Below are 17,746 nucleotides of genomic sequence, written 5' to 3'. Positions count from 1 at the left end.
ACTAAATGGTATTTATTCATCAAAAATATGGGTTTGTCTCCTAACATATACTATATATTTACAGTATATACAAAATTTTCAATATAATAAACAGTTTACTTGTATTATACAGTTTTATAGCATTGAGCATTAATAGCACTGTTACGTTTATTAGCGCAAGTTTTAATCTAATAATGCCAAAAACAGGAATGCCAATACATTTTATGACTGTGTTTGTCACACACACACACACACACATACACACACACACACACACACACACACACACACACACACACATACACACACACACAAACATACACACACACATACATACACACACACATACATACATACATACATACATACATACATACATACATACATACATACATACATACATACATACATACATACATACATACATACATACATACATACATACATACATACATACATACATACATACATACAAACTGAATATTTAGATTACATTTTCATTTATATTAATATTCAACAAAACATAAACACATATAAAATACACAAAACTTTCCGATTATAACGTCTTAAATAAATATTGACTAAATAAGTCTATAAGTGATATAGAATTTCTTACTAAAACTCATATTAAATGTATTTATTAAATGGATTTTTATTGTAAAAATAGACAGAAAAATATATATTATTTTTATTATTATCTCATTATTATGAGTATATAATATAAATGATAAATATTTATTAAGTAAAAATATATTTATTATAAATATAATTTTACACAATATTTTTCAATAGTAAATTCAATTTAAATAACAATAAAAATTTACTTTGCATTTAGATTACATTTTATAAGCAACTATTAATAGATAATTACTAAATGTTTATAAAAATTTTTGTTTAAATATACTGTATATAAAATTTTGATATTTTTTATTTTCAATTAAAAATAAAATAATTAATTATACATATTTTAACATTTATTAATTAAAAAATGTAGTTAAATAATAAAATTATTGTTATTATTAGAATAATAAATAAATTATTAATTTTTATAGCAATTGCCAGATTAGATTGATTTCCAAATTTTTGCGGTTCGGTTTCGGGAAATTCACGACATTTTGGCGATTTATAAACAAATTCACTACAATTTCCGTTTGATAAATAATTTTCTCGTTTTTGAAACATTTCATGAATTGTTTGATAATCTTCATCATTGCAATGGTTCTGCAAATAAATAATTAATTAATAAAAGATAATTAATTTTAATAAAAAAATACCAGATATTTTAATAAAAGTCTGTATATGTTATATAATATAACATTTATTAATATTTATGTAAATAAAAAAAAGTAATTACAGTATTTTTCTTAATTTATTTTACAGAATATACACCACATAATATAAAAAACTGTAATTTACTTATTACTAATTATATCAAAATTATTATTTAATTAACTAGATTGGCCATGAAATCTCATTATATTTTTATTATATGATATTAATTAAGTAATTTTATTAATTTTATTAAAAATTTTTATTAAATAAATGCTTACTTTTATATACTCGTCCATACAGTCAGAGACATCCCATTTGAGACAACAAAACACACGTTTACTGTTCAACGGATCTCGTAGTTCATCGGCAGTTAACCGTCGGCGCCATTGTTGACCATGTTTTTGGTCGCATTCAAGCGATGCATAATCGTATTGTTGGTCACAATCGCGTCCAATCGGTGGACCGGGCATTACCCAGTCACTAATTAGACCACCCTGTACACTAGTTAAGTATAGAGTACTCAAAATACATGTTAAACAAACTAAACAATATGTTAGATAATTAAGCATAATCATCATTATAACAATATTTATTTATATTATTATTATTATTATCAACGTGGTAAAGTTTTTTACACAATGTGCGCAAATAAATATAACAGTAATAAATTAGATTTGTTTCGGAAAAAATATGTTTATTATGAAAATATTATTACTACTGAATATTATTAATGTTTAATAATTTTGTGATTATTAATAGTAATGTACTTTTTTTAATAATATTAATAACTTTCTACTGTTTAGTTTTTATATCATATTAGAAAAGTTGCACTTTTTATGGCCAACAAAATATTCGTTACATTGTTTTTATTATTATTATTATTATAACACTTAGGATTATTAATAATATTTTATATAATTTTTTTCTGTTTGGTTTCTTGTTATCAGTTATACCACACAATTGTTATTCATGTTTTTTATTATTAGTATTATTATTAATAGTTGTACAGGTAGTACATTACCGGTAATAATATATAACTATATATTAAAAGATAAATGCAAAGTTATAATATTACAGTATATTAGATTATATTAGATGTGTTGTCATGGTCTCTTTATAATATAATTTATATATAATCATAAATTAAACTATTAGCTTATTACTACTAAAATTATTATAATATTATTTAATAGTTGTAAATAACTAATAGTATTAAAATTAAAAAAATTAAAAAAGTGATTAATTAATAAACTATTAAAACATTCATTTTAATCTAAAGTAATGTATAAATAGTTTAAAACTATACTGAAACTACTTCTCATAATACACTTTATGATATTTGTAATATAACCGAAAATTTTAGTATAATACTAAATTTACATACATTTTATTTATAATTATCAATAAATTTATAGCAAAATGTTTTTAATTTTAACTAATTTATTTATAAATTAAACTAACATATGTACATCACTAGTTTATTTACAACTTGATTTAATATAAATTATAAAATAATACAGTATATAATTACATAAAAACTTAACATATTATAAATTTAGTAAACTATAGATTTTAGTAAACATTACTAAACAATGTATAACCAATCAATGCAAATATGGCCAATAAATAATTGCCGTTTAACTGTCCACAACCGTCACCGGTATTTGGGTTACAATTGGTTACATTATGACAGCTACAAGAGTTTTTAGGATAATCCCAACACGGTTTGATAAAACCTTGAGCAGTACCATTATCTGCTAATTTATTTACTTGTACAAATTCATCATCATTGCAGCTATGTGATTTCTATTGTAATTTAATTAAGTTTATAAAACAATAACAATAAATAATTATTTTATATTACCAAAAATAACCAATTATCAATTATATGCAGTATATATATAGTATATATATTTCAAAAATATAATTATTACTAATTAACATACTTGAACATTATAGACTGTACAATTGACCCAGTCCCAATGGGAACAACAATAATTTAGTGGTTCATTGTGTCCAATAGTAATGTTCCATGATGATTGGGCAAAATCAAAACATTGACTTGTAGCATCATCAAATGATTGTCTACATTTTGGTGACAGATCGGTTTTATTTGTATTTTCTAGAATATAAAATAAAATTATCAAGTTATTATTTTAAAAATTTAATTAATTTAAAAAATAGTAATTTACCGTGTATTAAATTACTATGAACACAATTAAAATTACTTAAACAAAATACTACTACTATTATTAGTGATGTGATTATTGTATACATTTTTTAATAGTTAATATTGCAATATAAAATTTTGTAACTATTGTAATAAAAAATTAAAAAGTAAATTATTATTATTATTATTTTATAATAACTTTAATCGATGACTACCAGCGTTAAAATTATGTGTTATAAATAAATGGCTTTTCAATTTATAGTATAAACAATAATGCGATTTCTAAGTTTTTAAGTAAACGAAAAAATTGTATTAGTCATAGTCATTAACTTACTGATTATTTCTAATCAATAATAACTATTGTATTAAATCTAAAATGTACAAGAGTATTTATTTTTTTAATTAATCATAATATTTAGTTTAATTGATAAACTATTTACGCGACTAAAAGAATAATTTATTGTAAATTAAGCATGATAAAAATTTTAACCTTAAAATTTTATCAAATGCACTATAATTGATAAATAACTAAAATTAATTAATAATTGTTTTTAGTTAACTAAAGTATTGCTAAAACAAAAAGTAATTCTCTCTCTCTCTCTCTCTCTCTCTCTCTCTCTCTCTCTCTCTCTCTCTCTCTCTCTCTCTCTCTCTCTCTCTCTCTCTCTCTCTCTCTCTCTCTCTCTCTCTGTTTTCTAAATATTGAGCTTTTAAATTATAATTTTTTTAAAAAAAATATTACATATTTTGACAAATTTTTCATAAATTATTACAAAATCATAATAAAACTAACATTACTTCTAAAAAACAAAGAGAAAATATGTTTGCATTTTATTTTAACAAAAACATTTATTAGTTTGTATTATGTACTACAGTATATCAATATTTTAATTTAAAATTGTAGTATTTATTTATATAAAATTAATGTCATTTAGAATAATATTTTTTAAAAATAATTTACAATAATATATATACAGTAAAATGATTTATATTATTAATAAAACACAATAATTATTTAATATTACTTTATTTATAATGTTAGATAAATTTAAATAAATTTTACTTTAAATTAACTATAAAGTAAAAATTATTTCAATTTATCTAACATTATGAAAAAAGTAATATTAAATTATTATTTTTATTATATTCATAAATAATATTTTAATAGAATATTATAGTAAGAACATAAAAAATAGTCAAATGAATATTTTAATATTATAATTTTTATTAAATACAAATAAATTATTTAATATTATCAATATTATTTATATTTGGTTATTACGTTAATAAAAACTTTATAAATATATACAATTAAATTTTTACATTTGTGTAATTTTATTCTATACAATGCGGTATTTATATATATATATAAATTACACATATTTTGAGCCATAATCAATGAGTACATAGCCAACTAGCATGTACAAAACGTAATTCAAATAACTTGTTTGACTACCACCTCCTCCATGACTTTTATCACAATCGGGTGTTTGACGACAATCACACGATTTAAACGGATAGTAATAACAATTAGGTATAATATCATTAAAAAATAGATCCATTTTTATGCCCGTATTTTCAGTTTCAGTACAATTTAACGTTGAATTCTATATAAAAATATGATAAATTAATAATTAAATTAAATTAATAATAATTATAAGTTAATTAATAAATATATTTTTTTAAAACAAAAACTCTAAAAATATTGTTAATATTTATATACAGTAAATCAATAAACAAAAAATTACCCCGGCTATATTAATAATACAATCGACCCAGTCCCAATGAGCGCAACAATAATGTCGAACATCGTTATGTACATTGTTAATGTTCCATGCTAATTTTGACCAATCGAAACACGATTTTTTAGCATGGTCATATACTAGTTTACATTTTGGCGATAAGTTTAGTTCATCTTTGCATTGAACATTTGTAATAAAATAAAATAAACATACTAAAACAATAATTAGAAACTTGTACATTTTTTTCTATTTTATTGTTGTTGTTATTAATAATATTTAATATAAACAAAATTTTTAAAAAAAACTACTGTATATGATATACTGTAAAAAAATGATATTGAGATTAATTAAATCTCCGTTTTTATAACTTATAATAATTATTTTTTTATACTACTAAATGTATTTATATAAAGTTACAATTTTTAAGACTATTTTAAAGTAAAGTACTTTATATATACTGTATATACAGTATATTATTATTATTACTGTATTAGTCATAAAATAATTGATTAATTATTAATACAATAAATACAATTTATAGTATAGATATGATAAAAAAATAAGTAAAACTTATTAACACACACATAGTTGCATATTATTATACAGTAAACTTTAAATTAAATTAAATATATATTTTAAAAATTTAATATTGTTCAACTTAGTTATATAATTATATAAAATTTTCATAATAAATTCTAAATTTTTTATTGTAGATTTTTAGATTTTTAAGTTAAAATATTTACATATTTTTATTTGCAAAATACATAATTTAAAAGGTATATAAAATATGTATATATACTGTATAATCACTGTACTAAAATTGCCTGCATTGTTTGTAATAATTGCTAAAATAATATCAATAACTAATAAATCTATAATAATACAAAATGTACTGTGCAATAATGTTAAATAATATAAATTTATAGTTTATCATTTTATTAATAATGATTAACTTATTAAACAATAATTAAAATTGTCCCAAAAATCAAATAAAAATAAGGTCTTATTAACGATAAAATTTAATTGATTATTTTAAATTAAGCCTGGTAGTTTACTGGTATAAGTTAATTAATAAATGAATCATCAATTTACAAAAATATTTGCGATTTATTAATTAATTAATCTCAAATAATAAACATGTTGAGTAGTAAAAACAATAATGCTTATTATTAATATAAAAATCATAAAATTTAAAGCTAAAAATTTACGGTTTAATCATACTAAATAATAGCATATTTACTAAAATTATTATGATACACGTATCAAAATTTTATTTAAAAAATTATTTTTTTAAATAATTTTATTTATATAATTTATTAAAATTTTACTTTTAATTTAATTAATGAAATATTATGAGTATCTAAAATTATTTTTAATTTATATCATTATATAATATTTTTTTATAATTATTAGAACTTAACAAACATTTTCTAAATATCATTAGTTTATTCTAATAAATTTTTTAAAAATATATATTTTTTAAAAATAATCAATAAACAAATATAATTGTATGTTTTACAAAATAGAAATTATCAATAAATTATTTTAAAATCTTTATTGAAAATTATATAAGTTAGTATTTTTTAGACTTTAATAAGTATAATACAATATTTATTGGCATCAAGTATATTTTTGAACATTAAATGTTATATAGACTAGAACTTTTATATTATTTTGTAATTGAAAATAAAATTTAAAACATATATGGTTAAACTAATAATATTAATTAAACAATTATAGAAAAAAATATATTTGTATAAAGTGCTCAGAATTAAAAATGTTGTAAAATTTCAAATATGCAATTTTAGGTTATTGTTTAATATCAGATATATATATTATTTAATAATGTTATAATATAGAAATATATACTAAAATGTTGTATTATTCATAATAATCATACAATAAAGTAATAATAATAATATAGTTAATTAATATAATAAAAATATAATTTACAAAATAGTATTTAAATAAAATTATTTTAGTTTTAAGCATCAATTGGAAGATCACTTATTTTTTCGTACATAAAGTTTCAAACACTCTCTTAATTTAATTTATTAAAGAGTGGGTTAACCATATGGGGTAGTGGTTGTGGTTATAGAGATTAATTAATAATAAATTCTATATATTAATGAACCCTGGTGCTACATAAAGTGGTTCACTTATATTGATTATTAGCCTCCACATCATGTATAGGACTCGGCACAGATTGGTGGGGCACACGATTTTGGCCATCAATATTTTCGTATGATCCCCGACCGGGTCCGCCGCCACCGATACCACCAGTGCTTCCAAACACACCGCTGCCGGCATTGGCGGCACTGGGATTAACACTACCCAAACCGGGAAAGCCAAACGTCGAGTATCGGCCACTACGCTCGTTAAACACGCGCAACATAACCAGTGATGTGATCGGTCGTAATAATAGATTAGTTATGGCCATACTGTGTAGATAACAAATGGGTAGATAATAAAAAGTTAGCTTAATATTAAAATAAAATATATTGATGATTAGGGGTTGGTATTGTATGTATGTATGTGCTCACAATAGACTAAAGCCAAACCACGGTGCATGGTTGGGCTCGTAGTAGATACCGATAGAGATGGCATCGATAACAATAGACAATATATTAATCAAAATGGCCAATAGTAGCGGCTCGTGATTATCACGCGCGTGCATTGACCACAGCAGGCATATCATAAAAAACGTGTTGTAAAACAGAAATGAATTCGGTAGCCAACTGCCCACAAGACACCTGTTCCATACATAGAGATATAATAATTAATTAGTAAAATAACATTATTTCTAATATATATATATAATTATGTATTTCCAGATGAAAAAAATTATTTAGTATTCGAAGTTTTTATTTTAAAATTATTTATATTACTTTTATTTAGCATAATTTTTTTTATTGAATGTTGTGAAATATAAATGTTTTTAAATATAATACATTAAAATTATTAATTTATATTAATTAGCTAGTTCAATGTTTTGTTTAACCTGATTTGTTAATTAAATTATTTTCCCATTTATCATTATTATTATTACTCTAATAGTTAACATGCTAATTAATTTTTTTTAAACTAATTTTACTAATTAATTAAAAGTTCAATTAAAATATTTATTTAATTAATATCTAAATAATATCTAGTAATCAATATTTAAACACAACAAATGCATTAATTTTATCGCTTAAATTAAATTTGTTTTTTTGTGTATATAAATATACTGTATATTATCTAATGTCTACATTATTACAATAATACTGTAAATAACTAATCATAGCTCTAATCAGTCAATGAATAAGTCAAATATTGAAATAGTGTAACAAAATATTTTAAACAACATATTTGTTTTAATAATAAAATCATAATATTATAAATAAAATATCAAGTTTTGTTGTCAAATCATAAATTAATAATTAATAATAAATTAAAAATCAAATCTAATGTGAAAGACATACCAACTAATTAACATAAAATGTCCCAAAAATACGGCCTTAAGTGGCGCCTCATTCATGGCTTGTAATGCGTCCATAGTTTCCGATTGCGATAATATTTTTTTTAAATTATATATATATATATATTTAATAGATATATCGGTAAAAATACTAAATATAAATTATTGTGTAATTTATTTATTACAATATACTGTATAAATATATAAATAATCTGTTTATTTGTAGTAGACTTCAGTCAACTTTAAGCTAATTGGGAAAAAACAAAACAAAAAAATTAGTAATAGATTTGTTAAATTATATATTAGAAAAAAATTTCTTAAAATAAACATTAATTTTGATAATGTAATATATTATTAACATTTTTTTATAAATAAGTCAATTTAAAAAAAACTGCTATCTTTTGTATAAAAATAATTTAATTAATAGCTACTAATCATAAACCTAGTAATTGCTATCAACTTAATAATTATACATAAAGTATATATAAATAAAATATCATTAATATAAGTAAATTACATTATCATATATTAATTGACCAAATATTATATATCATATATATATATATATCGATATGTTAATATATGATAAATGAGCAATTAAGCATAAAAACATCATTTACCATGGTACAAATTTAATTAAATAATTTTACCTAATTTATTACTTAACAATGTTGTTATTATTGTATTATTACAGATGTGTTTGTAATCATCCAATTGTTTGTGTTTTTGTTAATATCATATCATATATATAATAGACACCAAACTGTCAAATCTGCAAATTAAAAAAACAATTAAAATTAATTACTAATCTATTATAACAATAAAAAGTTGACTAAATAAATAATTTAGTAATTTATAAATATATATTTTTTAAATTAGATTATTATATATTCATATAACATATCCATACATTAGTTAACAATAAAATAATTAGCTAGCATAAATAATTAGTATAACATTAGTACTTACATTATGTAATAACAAATTAATTACACAATTATTATATTGATATAGTTATGCATATGATTTCGTTGACTTATAATTAATAAATTCAAAAAATTAATAAACAGTTTGTGATTAATAATAAACTATTATTATCTGCAAAAAAACAAATGGTGTATTAAATAATAATAATAATTATTATTGTATTATTATTATTGTTGTTATAATATTATTATTAAATATACAAAATGTTTATCACTACAGAAAACATGTTAAAAACAGCGTAACTGAGACTTAAATCGCTGACAAACAGTAAATAAATATTTTATTATTTAATATCTGTATCTATAGCGCCATCCAATAATTTATCAAGTAACTATTTTGTAAAATAAATTTTTTGTTTTAAAATACAGTTACAGTGTACATGGTATTTTTTTAGATAGCATTATAAATACAGTAGAATAATGTAATATATATATATATATATATATAACCAAATGGTATATTTATTTAAGAATTTGGTTTAAATTAAAAATATCTGTAAAATTACTTAAGATTTTATTTAATAAAATTATTTTTTTTTAAAAATATGTTTAACAAAAAAACCTAAAAAAATGTGCGCCGAAACCCGGGATCGAACCAGGGACCTTTAGATCTTCAGTCTAACGCTCTCCCAACTGAGCTATTTCGGCTGATATATTAGTCAATTGTAAATGCCCTAGGTGTAATTAAATTAAAAAAATATAATTAGCACTACTACTACTTACTTAAATAAATTTTCTCTATAATAATAGCTTATATGTTAAATATAATTGTATTTATTATTATGACTTATTTAAATGTTTTTTATTAGAAAAATATTTTGAAACTATAATTAATTAATGCATAATTGCTAAATGCTATTTTATCATATTTTTTTTAATTGATAAATTACATATACTGTATTTTTAATTATATTGCTAATATCTATGAAAGAAATATTAAGAAAATATTTAATTAGTGATTGATTATAACTTTATAAACTATTATAATAATACTGTAATAATTAGTTTTAACTATTTAATAATTTATAAATATTCTTTAATTTTTATAATTATCATTATTTATTTTGTCTGTTATATTATCAAGATAGATTGAATATTCTTAAAAATCAACTATATATAAGTAAATATAATTATTAATGTCATTATCATATATTGTAAATAGTTTTTAAATAAGAATAATTTATTAAATATTTAACTTATAATACTTAAAACCAAAATTATAAAAATAACTATTAACAGAAAAATCATTGATAATAATAAATTTATTAATGTATTTTTTACACGTACAATATTATTAATTGATGAATTTCAAGTTAATTTAAGATACTATTAATATTATAGTTAAAAATCTAAAATTTTGTAATATTTAGTATTGATATTACTAATCAATAAATGATTTAATATGTGACAAATAATAACCTGTCTTAAAATAATATTTGAAATAATAGTTAATTTTATAACTATCTCTAACATTATAACAAAACATTAATAAATACTTTAAATCATCTGTGATTATAACATATTTTTTTAGATAATATAATTGGTGTCTAAATTTGTCCTTAACTTAACAGATTTGCAAATTACTTTACAATTTTTAAGTACAATTAAATTATAAAATTAAAAATATATTATAATTATTTGTAATTACTATACAGGTTTGTGCATTGATAAGTAAAAAAAAGTTTCGAAATATTTTATCAATTTGAACCAATCATTTTAATATAAATATTATTTATCATTATTTTTCATAATATGATTAAAAAAAACTATACAGTATAATGTAAATAAAGTAAATAATACTGTTTGCACTGAAAATACACTGTACATTATTTAGGGACATTTAGACATCATGGTCATAATCAATAGTTTATTATAATTTATAAATACAGTAATTATTGCTTATACAATAAAAACTTTAATGTGCGCTAAAACTAGTTATAATGTACAATATTTTTTTTACACTTAATAAGTACAAATTGTTTGCAATGCAAACTTTGCATATATATATAAAATAGATATTTTGTAATATTAGTTATTTTTTAAAAAGTTTTATTTATTACAACTAATACAATTATCATATATACAGTTAATTAATTAAATTAATATATAAAATGTCTAAACAAAGTCTGCGAGTATTGTTTGCACCGATCGATGCCGTCGGACACGTAAACGCAGCCATAGGTATTGCACAGGTATTGCTGAACGCCGGACATGAAGTGATGTTTGTTATTAATGTCCAATGGAAGGGACGACTAGAGCCGTACGGCATACAGGAGGTGCTCATTGCACAGGATGAACGGTCAGCTGATGTGGATCCGGCCAAACATTGGGCCGATCTGTTTATCAGTGATGGACTCAAACAGTGGACACCATTGGAAAAACTAGTTAATATACGGACAAAACTCGGTCCGTCGTTTGTTAAGAAAAATATTGATTTGGATAAAGCATTGGATGACATATTACCTAATATAAAACCCGATGTCATAATCTTGGATCAGGTTATGTGTTTACCGTCGGTAGTACTGTCGGACATACCGTGGATACTAACGTGTAGTTTCAATCCGCTGTCATTTCTCAACGATGATCGTACACCTCCTGGAGGATCTGGTAATAGACAACAAATTTTTAAAAATTATTAAAAATTTAATTCAAATAATTTTTTTTGTAATCTCAAGGATTACCAGCTTATGAATCTAAAAACGATTGGAAAGCCTTTAGGAAAGTGGTCTCTGAGAGCCAAACAAATATGATTGATAAGGCAAATGAATTTCTTGTCGCCCGAGGAGTCAAATCAATGGACACCAATATGGCTGCCTATCTTTCGCCATATTTAAACATATATGGCTTTCCTCTGGAGTTGGACTATCTCGATATGAGACCATTGCCCCAAAATTGGCTAAGATTTGATAATTTCAAAAGATACGAAAAAATATCCAAATTTGAAATACCAGTAGAATTAAGGGACAAACCGGGAAAACTTATATACTTTTCGTTGGGATCTATGGGCGGTGCAGATGTCCAACTCATGAAACGATTGACTAGTATTTTGGCAAAGAGTAAGCACAGGTTTATTGTAGCAAAAGGACCCAATCATACTGAATATGACTTACCCGACAATATGTGGGGACAACAGAGTGTACCGCAAATAAATGTTTTACCGATTGTCGATTTGGTTATAACTCACGGCGGAAACAATACTATTACTGAAACATTTTATTTCGGTAAACCCATGATTGTTATGCCATTATTTGGTGATCAGTACGATAATGCACAGAGAGTTCATGAATTAGGTTATGGTAAACGATTGGATACATATAACTGTACGGAATGGGAGTTATTGTCGGCAATCGACACAATAGTTAGTGACAATTCATTGACTGAGAAATTGAAACAAATTGCAAAACGTATTCAATCGGATAACAGTTTAGCAAAATTACCACAAATTATCGAAAATCTCGTAAATAATAATAATAATAACTAAATTATATTTATATTATTTTAGTATATCATATATTATGTTTAACTAACTTGAAAATATTAAATAAAAATAAAGTTTAAATTTTTTACATTATATAACAGATATTTTTGAATTAAAAACCATATTAAAATATTTTAATAAACAAATCTTAATATTATATAAAAATAGTATTATTAATAATATGTTACATGAATTTTACAAAAACATTAAGCAAAATGTACAATATAATTATTATTATAATTTTTAATAAAATATTTTTCACATTGCAATTTAATATCTATTAAACAAGTGTGTAAACAATATTTAATTAATTATTATAAATAACTCTATTTGTAATACATTAATATGAATTCATAACTAAAATAAAATTTAGTCCCGATATATAAAAATATTGAAACAATTCCCTACTAGTCATCGGAAATAAATCCAAACAATAGATACCGATTTCGGGACCCGAGAGTCGCTCGATATACATAAGTACCTGTAGGCGTACCGATACGGGTAGTGTGACATTACGGGCCATATAATTAAGTAATAAATTGCGCGGTCTATGAGCCTCTTTGCTGATCCATGAGCTTAAATAGGTTTCGATAATTATAAGCGATACACAAATAGTCAAATTGAATGTCATAAATAATTTTGTTAACAATTTAGACTCGGCATGAAATGAAGTATATAGTGATACTAATATTCCGGGTGTTATAATATAATATATGGCAAATATTATATATTTTAATAAGTAGTTAAAATCGTAGATAATTTTACAAATTTTATCATGCTCATTTAGATTGGCTATTAGATTGAAATAATTAATTTGTTTCCATTTAATTGAATTTTGTTTACGCCATCCATTACAAACATGTGGATTAATAGTTTCCGATATACGGTTAAATAATTCCCGATACTTATATTTACCGCTTACCATCAAAGCGGCCCAAATGGAAAAACCAATAAATAGTAGACTAAATATTTCAATAATACTCAAAACATTATTAACAATTGCTATAAACATAATGATAATAGACATGTTTGACTCATTATTATCAATAATTGCCAATTTATAGCCATATAACATAAAAACAATAGTTATTGTCGATGTTAAATAAATTAACGGTCGTATAATATAATCGATAATTATATTTGCTTTGAAAACAAAATTTTTAATCATTTGTTTGTTTTTTATAAGATATTTGAAACGATTGTATTTAATATGATAGACATATTGTGCAAAATACAAACATCGGGTCCACTCCTGATAGTGTATAACACTTCGTATAAAATAAGTGGCAAATGAAAAGCTGGTGATCAGTATTGCAGCCAATGATGGGTTAGTCAACACATAGGTTGGATCACCCAATAGATCACTAATCCATTGCTTGTATAGATATATATTGATATTTTATTTAATTAGATTTTAATAATAACAACAAAAAGATAATTAATAACACATACCTTTTTGATGAATATAATAATTGCATATTTGATTGAATTGATTAATAACATTGAATCAATTATGATTACACAAATAAATTTATAAATATTTAATTTATTTATTAAATAATCATCCAATGTATTTGATATAGACAATAAATAGAAATTAGCTAACATTTCATATTTTTCTATTAGTAGTCTAATATCATAATATTTATCATCAAATCTACTAATCAACTTATTATACATAGTTATTAATATTTTTCTAAAATTTGTATTATTAAAAAAAATAAATCATACATTAAAGTTTAACATAAAATCATTTATACATTGAAGGGATAAAAAATTAATATAAAATTTAAAGTTAAAAAACATTTATTTAAAAACTTATGGGACAAGTGATCACATTATTACAGACAACACAATGATAATAATTAAATTAAAGTTACAGTTTATATAAGTTAGTAAAAACTATTAGATATTTCTAGAAATGTAATTAATCTAAAAATACATATTATATGAAATCATTTACAGGAAATCATTAACAATTAATATTAGATATCAATAAACAAAATATATTTTTAAATTCATATTAAAAATATTGAATTTTGATAAACATTTAAATAATTAATTTTATGTAGAAATATGTTTCTACAACATTTTTACTATTACTAAAAAAACAAATAAAAATATCTGTCTATATTATATATATTGTATTTAAATAAAGCAGTGCATTTTTAATAAACATTTAGTAAATGAAATGTATTGAAATAAAAAAAATTAAGTACCAAAAAATATCAAATAAATATATGAATAAATTATTAAAGTTTCACAATTTCTATTGATTTTTCAATCAAAATAATAACAAATTATTTTAATCTAACATTAATATGTATTTTGCGTGTACTCTAATTAGATTTGTATTATTTTTAAAATAGAAATTTATGGATCAAAATATTCTAATAATTAGTTTAAGTTTAATAAAATTATTTTTAACTTAACTTATTTTGACATATAAAATCTGTCAAATAAAAATAAAAATAAAATAAAAATAACTATAATTCATAACATAAACATTTAAATATTGGTGTCACATATAAAAAAAATTATTCATAACTAAATTGTATACAATAGTTTCATTATATCAATATATAAATATTTATTTAGTTATTCAATAACTATCAATTTATTTTAAAATTTAAATAATAAACAGTATAATTAAAATGCTACAAATACAGTACAGTATACTATTTATAATACTAATATGATTTCATTATTAAAATAAAGTTTAGTCCCGATATATAAAAATATTGAAATAATTCCCAACTAGTCATTGGAAATAAATTCAAACAATAGATACCGATTTCGGGACCCGCGAGTCGCTCGATATACATAAGTACCTGTAGGCGTACCGATACGGGTAATGTCACACTACGGGCCATATATTTAAGTAATACTTTACGCGGTCTATGAGCCTCTTTGCTGATCCATGAGGTAAAAGTTGTGGCAATAATTATTAGCGATAGACATATTACTAAAATAAAAATCATATATAATTTTGTCAAAAATCTTGACTCCTCATGAAATGATACATAAATTGATACTAATATGCCGGGCGTTATAATAAAATATATGGCAAACATTATATATTTTAAAAATTTGTTAAAATCATTAACAATTTTACATATTTTATCATGCTCGTTTAATTTGGCTATCACTCTAATCTGTATTTTACATTTGTTAACATCCCTTAAATTTATCATTTCTGACAAACGGTTATTTAATTTCCGATATTTATATTTACCAATTATCATAAATGCGGCCCAAATTGAAAATCCTATAAAAAGTAGACTATAGGCTTCAATGATAAACACAACAAATATTAGTATAGCTATTATGGTGTTGACTATAGATATGTTTGACTCGCAATCATCAATAATTGCCAGTTTATATGCATAAACCAAAAATACAAAAGTTATCGTTGATGTCAATTGAATTAATGGTCTAATAATATAATCAATAATTACATTAGCTTTGAAACTAAATTTTTGGATAAAATTTTTGTTTAAATATTTGAATCGACTGTATTTGATATCATAGAGATATTGAATAAAATACAGTCTATGTTTCCACTCGTGATAATGACATACACTTCGTATATAATAAACGGAAAACGAAAATATAGTGATTAACGATGCAATCAATGATGGATTAGTTAACTCGTAAGTGGGATCACCCAATAGATCACTAATCCATAGCTATTTATTAATTTTTAAAAATTATATTATATTTTTATAAATATCAATCAAAATAAATAATTTACCTCATTAACAAATGCAATGATTGCATATTTAATTGAATTGATTAATAATAATAAATCAATTATGATTACTTTGATATATTTATAAATATTTCGTCTATTTTTTAAATAATCGTCCAATGAATTTGACATAAATATTAAATAAACATTAGTTAAATACTCATATTTTTCTAGTAGTTGTCTAATATCATAATATTTATCATCAAATCTATTAGAAAACTTTTTATACATAATGTTCAGCATTTTTTATTATAAAAATATATCTAAAATTTAATTTATATAAATAATTAAAAATAATAATTAAGACGTTACAAATCTAAATATTAATCTAAATATTTTATTAACATTAAATTTATTAAACAATCATTATTAATGTATGTCATAATATTAATGAATTTTTTATACAGAATATCAATTGAATTTATAAAGATTCTCATAGTTTTTATTGATTTTTTAGATATGATAATAAAAATATATTTTTATATATTATTTATTACGTAATTTTCATATATTTTTATAACATCAAACTATGTATTATTATTATAAATTATAAGATAAAGGTATTATGTTAATTAGTCTTACTTATATTAAAATGTCTCTAATTAACTTGATTTGACATTAAGTTTTTTAAATAAATTATCATTTAATAATTAAAAATTATAAACTGTTTCTTATAAATAATTAATTATAAATTAAAACATATAAACTACGATTAAAATTAATAATTTAGTTATTTTTAATTTACTAACAAGCAAGTAGTATAATAAACAATAAATAACTAATTGTAATAAAAAATATAATATTAATATAATCAATTGGAGAACAAATTAAAATTTAAGTATACAGTATTTAGATTACATAAAAATCATGTAATTACTTTAATTGATTAAATATTTTATATATAAACA

At 21.3% G+C, this 17,746-nt stretch overlaps 4 protein-coding genes and 1 non-coding gene across 5 annotated transcripts; 1 reads left to right on the top strand and 4 right to left on the bottom strand.

The window, feature by feature from the left end:
- Window positions 1-2,760: 2,760 nt before the first annotated feature.
- Window positions 2,761-3,566, bottom strand: LOC128951773 (uncharacterized). The gene is made up of 3 exons (XM_054297045.1): window positions 3,444-3,566; window positions 3,198-3,373; window positions 2,761-3,057 (listed from the first exon to the last, which is right to left on the bottom strand). The coding sequence occupies exons 1-3, from the start codon at window positions 3,526-3,528 to the stop codon at window positions 2,824-2,826; spliced, it is 495 nt and encodes a 164-aa protein (XP_054153020.1). The 5' UTR covers window positions 3,529-3,566; the 3' UTR covers window positions 2,761-2,823.
- A 1,206-nt stretch (window positions 3,567-4,772) lies between these two features.
- Window positions 4,773-5,576, bottom strand: LOC128951774 (uncharacterized). The gene is made up of 2 exons (XM_054297046.1): window positions 5,170-5,576; window positions 4,773-5,028 (listed from the first exon to the last, which is right to left on the bottom strand). Exons 1-2 carry the CDS (start codon window positions 5,401-5,403, stop codon window positions 4,795-4,797), a joined length of 468 nt encoding a protein of 155 aa, XP_054153021.1. The 5' UTR covers window positions 5,404-5,576; the 3' UTR covers window positions 4,773-4,794.
- Window positions 5,577-7,097: 1,521 nt separating this feature from the next.
- Window positions 7,098-8,717, bottom strand: LOC128951772 (type-1 angiotensin II receptor-associated protein-like). The gene is made up of 3 exons (XM_054297044.1): window positions 8,628-8,717; window positions 7,707-7,916; window positions 7,098-7,604 (listed from the first exon to the last, which is right to left on the bottom strand). The coding sequence occupies exons 1-3, from the start codon at window positions 8,699-8,701 to the stop codon at window positions 7,319-7,321; spliced, it is 570 nt and encodes a 189-aa protein (XP_054153019.1). The 5' UTR covers window positions 8,702-8,717; the 3' UTR covers window positions 7,098-7,318.
- A 1,467-nt stretch (window positions 8,718-10,184) lies between these two features.
- On the bottom strand, window positions 10,185-10,257 carry Trnaf-gaa (transfer RNA phenylalanine (anticodon GAA)). The gene has a single exon. It is a non-coding gene; the product is annotated as a tRNA-Phe (tRNA).
- A 1,463-nt stretch (window positions 10,258-11,720) lies between these two features.
- Window positions 11,721-13,090, top strand: LOC128951356 (NDP-glycosyltransferase YjiC-like). The gene is made up of 2 exons (XM_054296604.1): window positions 11,721-12,216; window positions 12,285-13,090. Exons 1-2 carry the CDS (start codon window positions 11,721-11,723, stop codon window positions 13,088-13,090), a joined length of 1,302 nt encoding a protein of 433 aa, XP_054152579.1.
- Window positions 13,091-17,746: the final 4,656 nt, after the last annotated feature.

Source organism: Oppia nitens, unplaced genomic scaffold (genome assembly GCF_028296485.1).
Source record: "Oppia nitens isolate AA-2021 unplaced genomic scaffold, nextdenovo-longstitch-racon4-pilon3 scaffold1_pilon_pilon_pilon, whole genome shotgun sequence".
NCBI lineage: Eukaryota > Metazoa > Arthropoda > Arachnida > Sarcoptiformes > Oppiidae > Oppia > Oppia nitens.
This window is presented reverse-complemented; position numbering and strand designations above follow the sequence as displayed.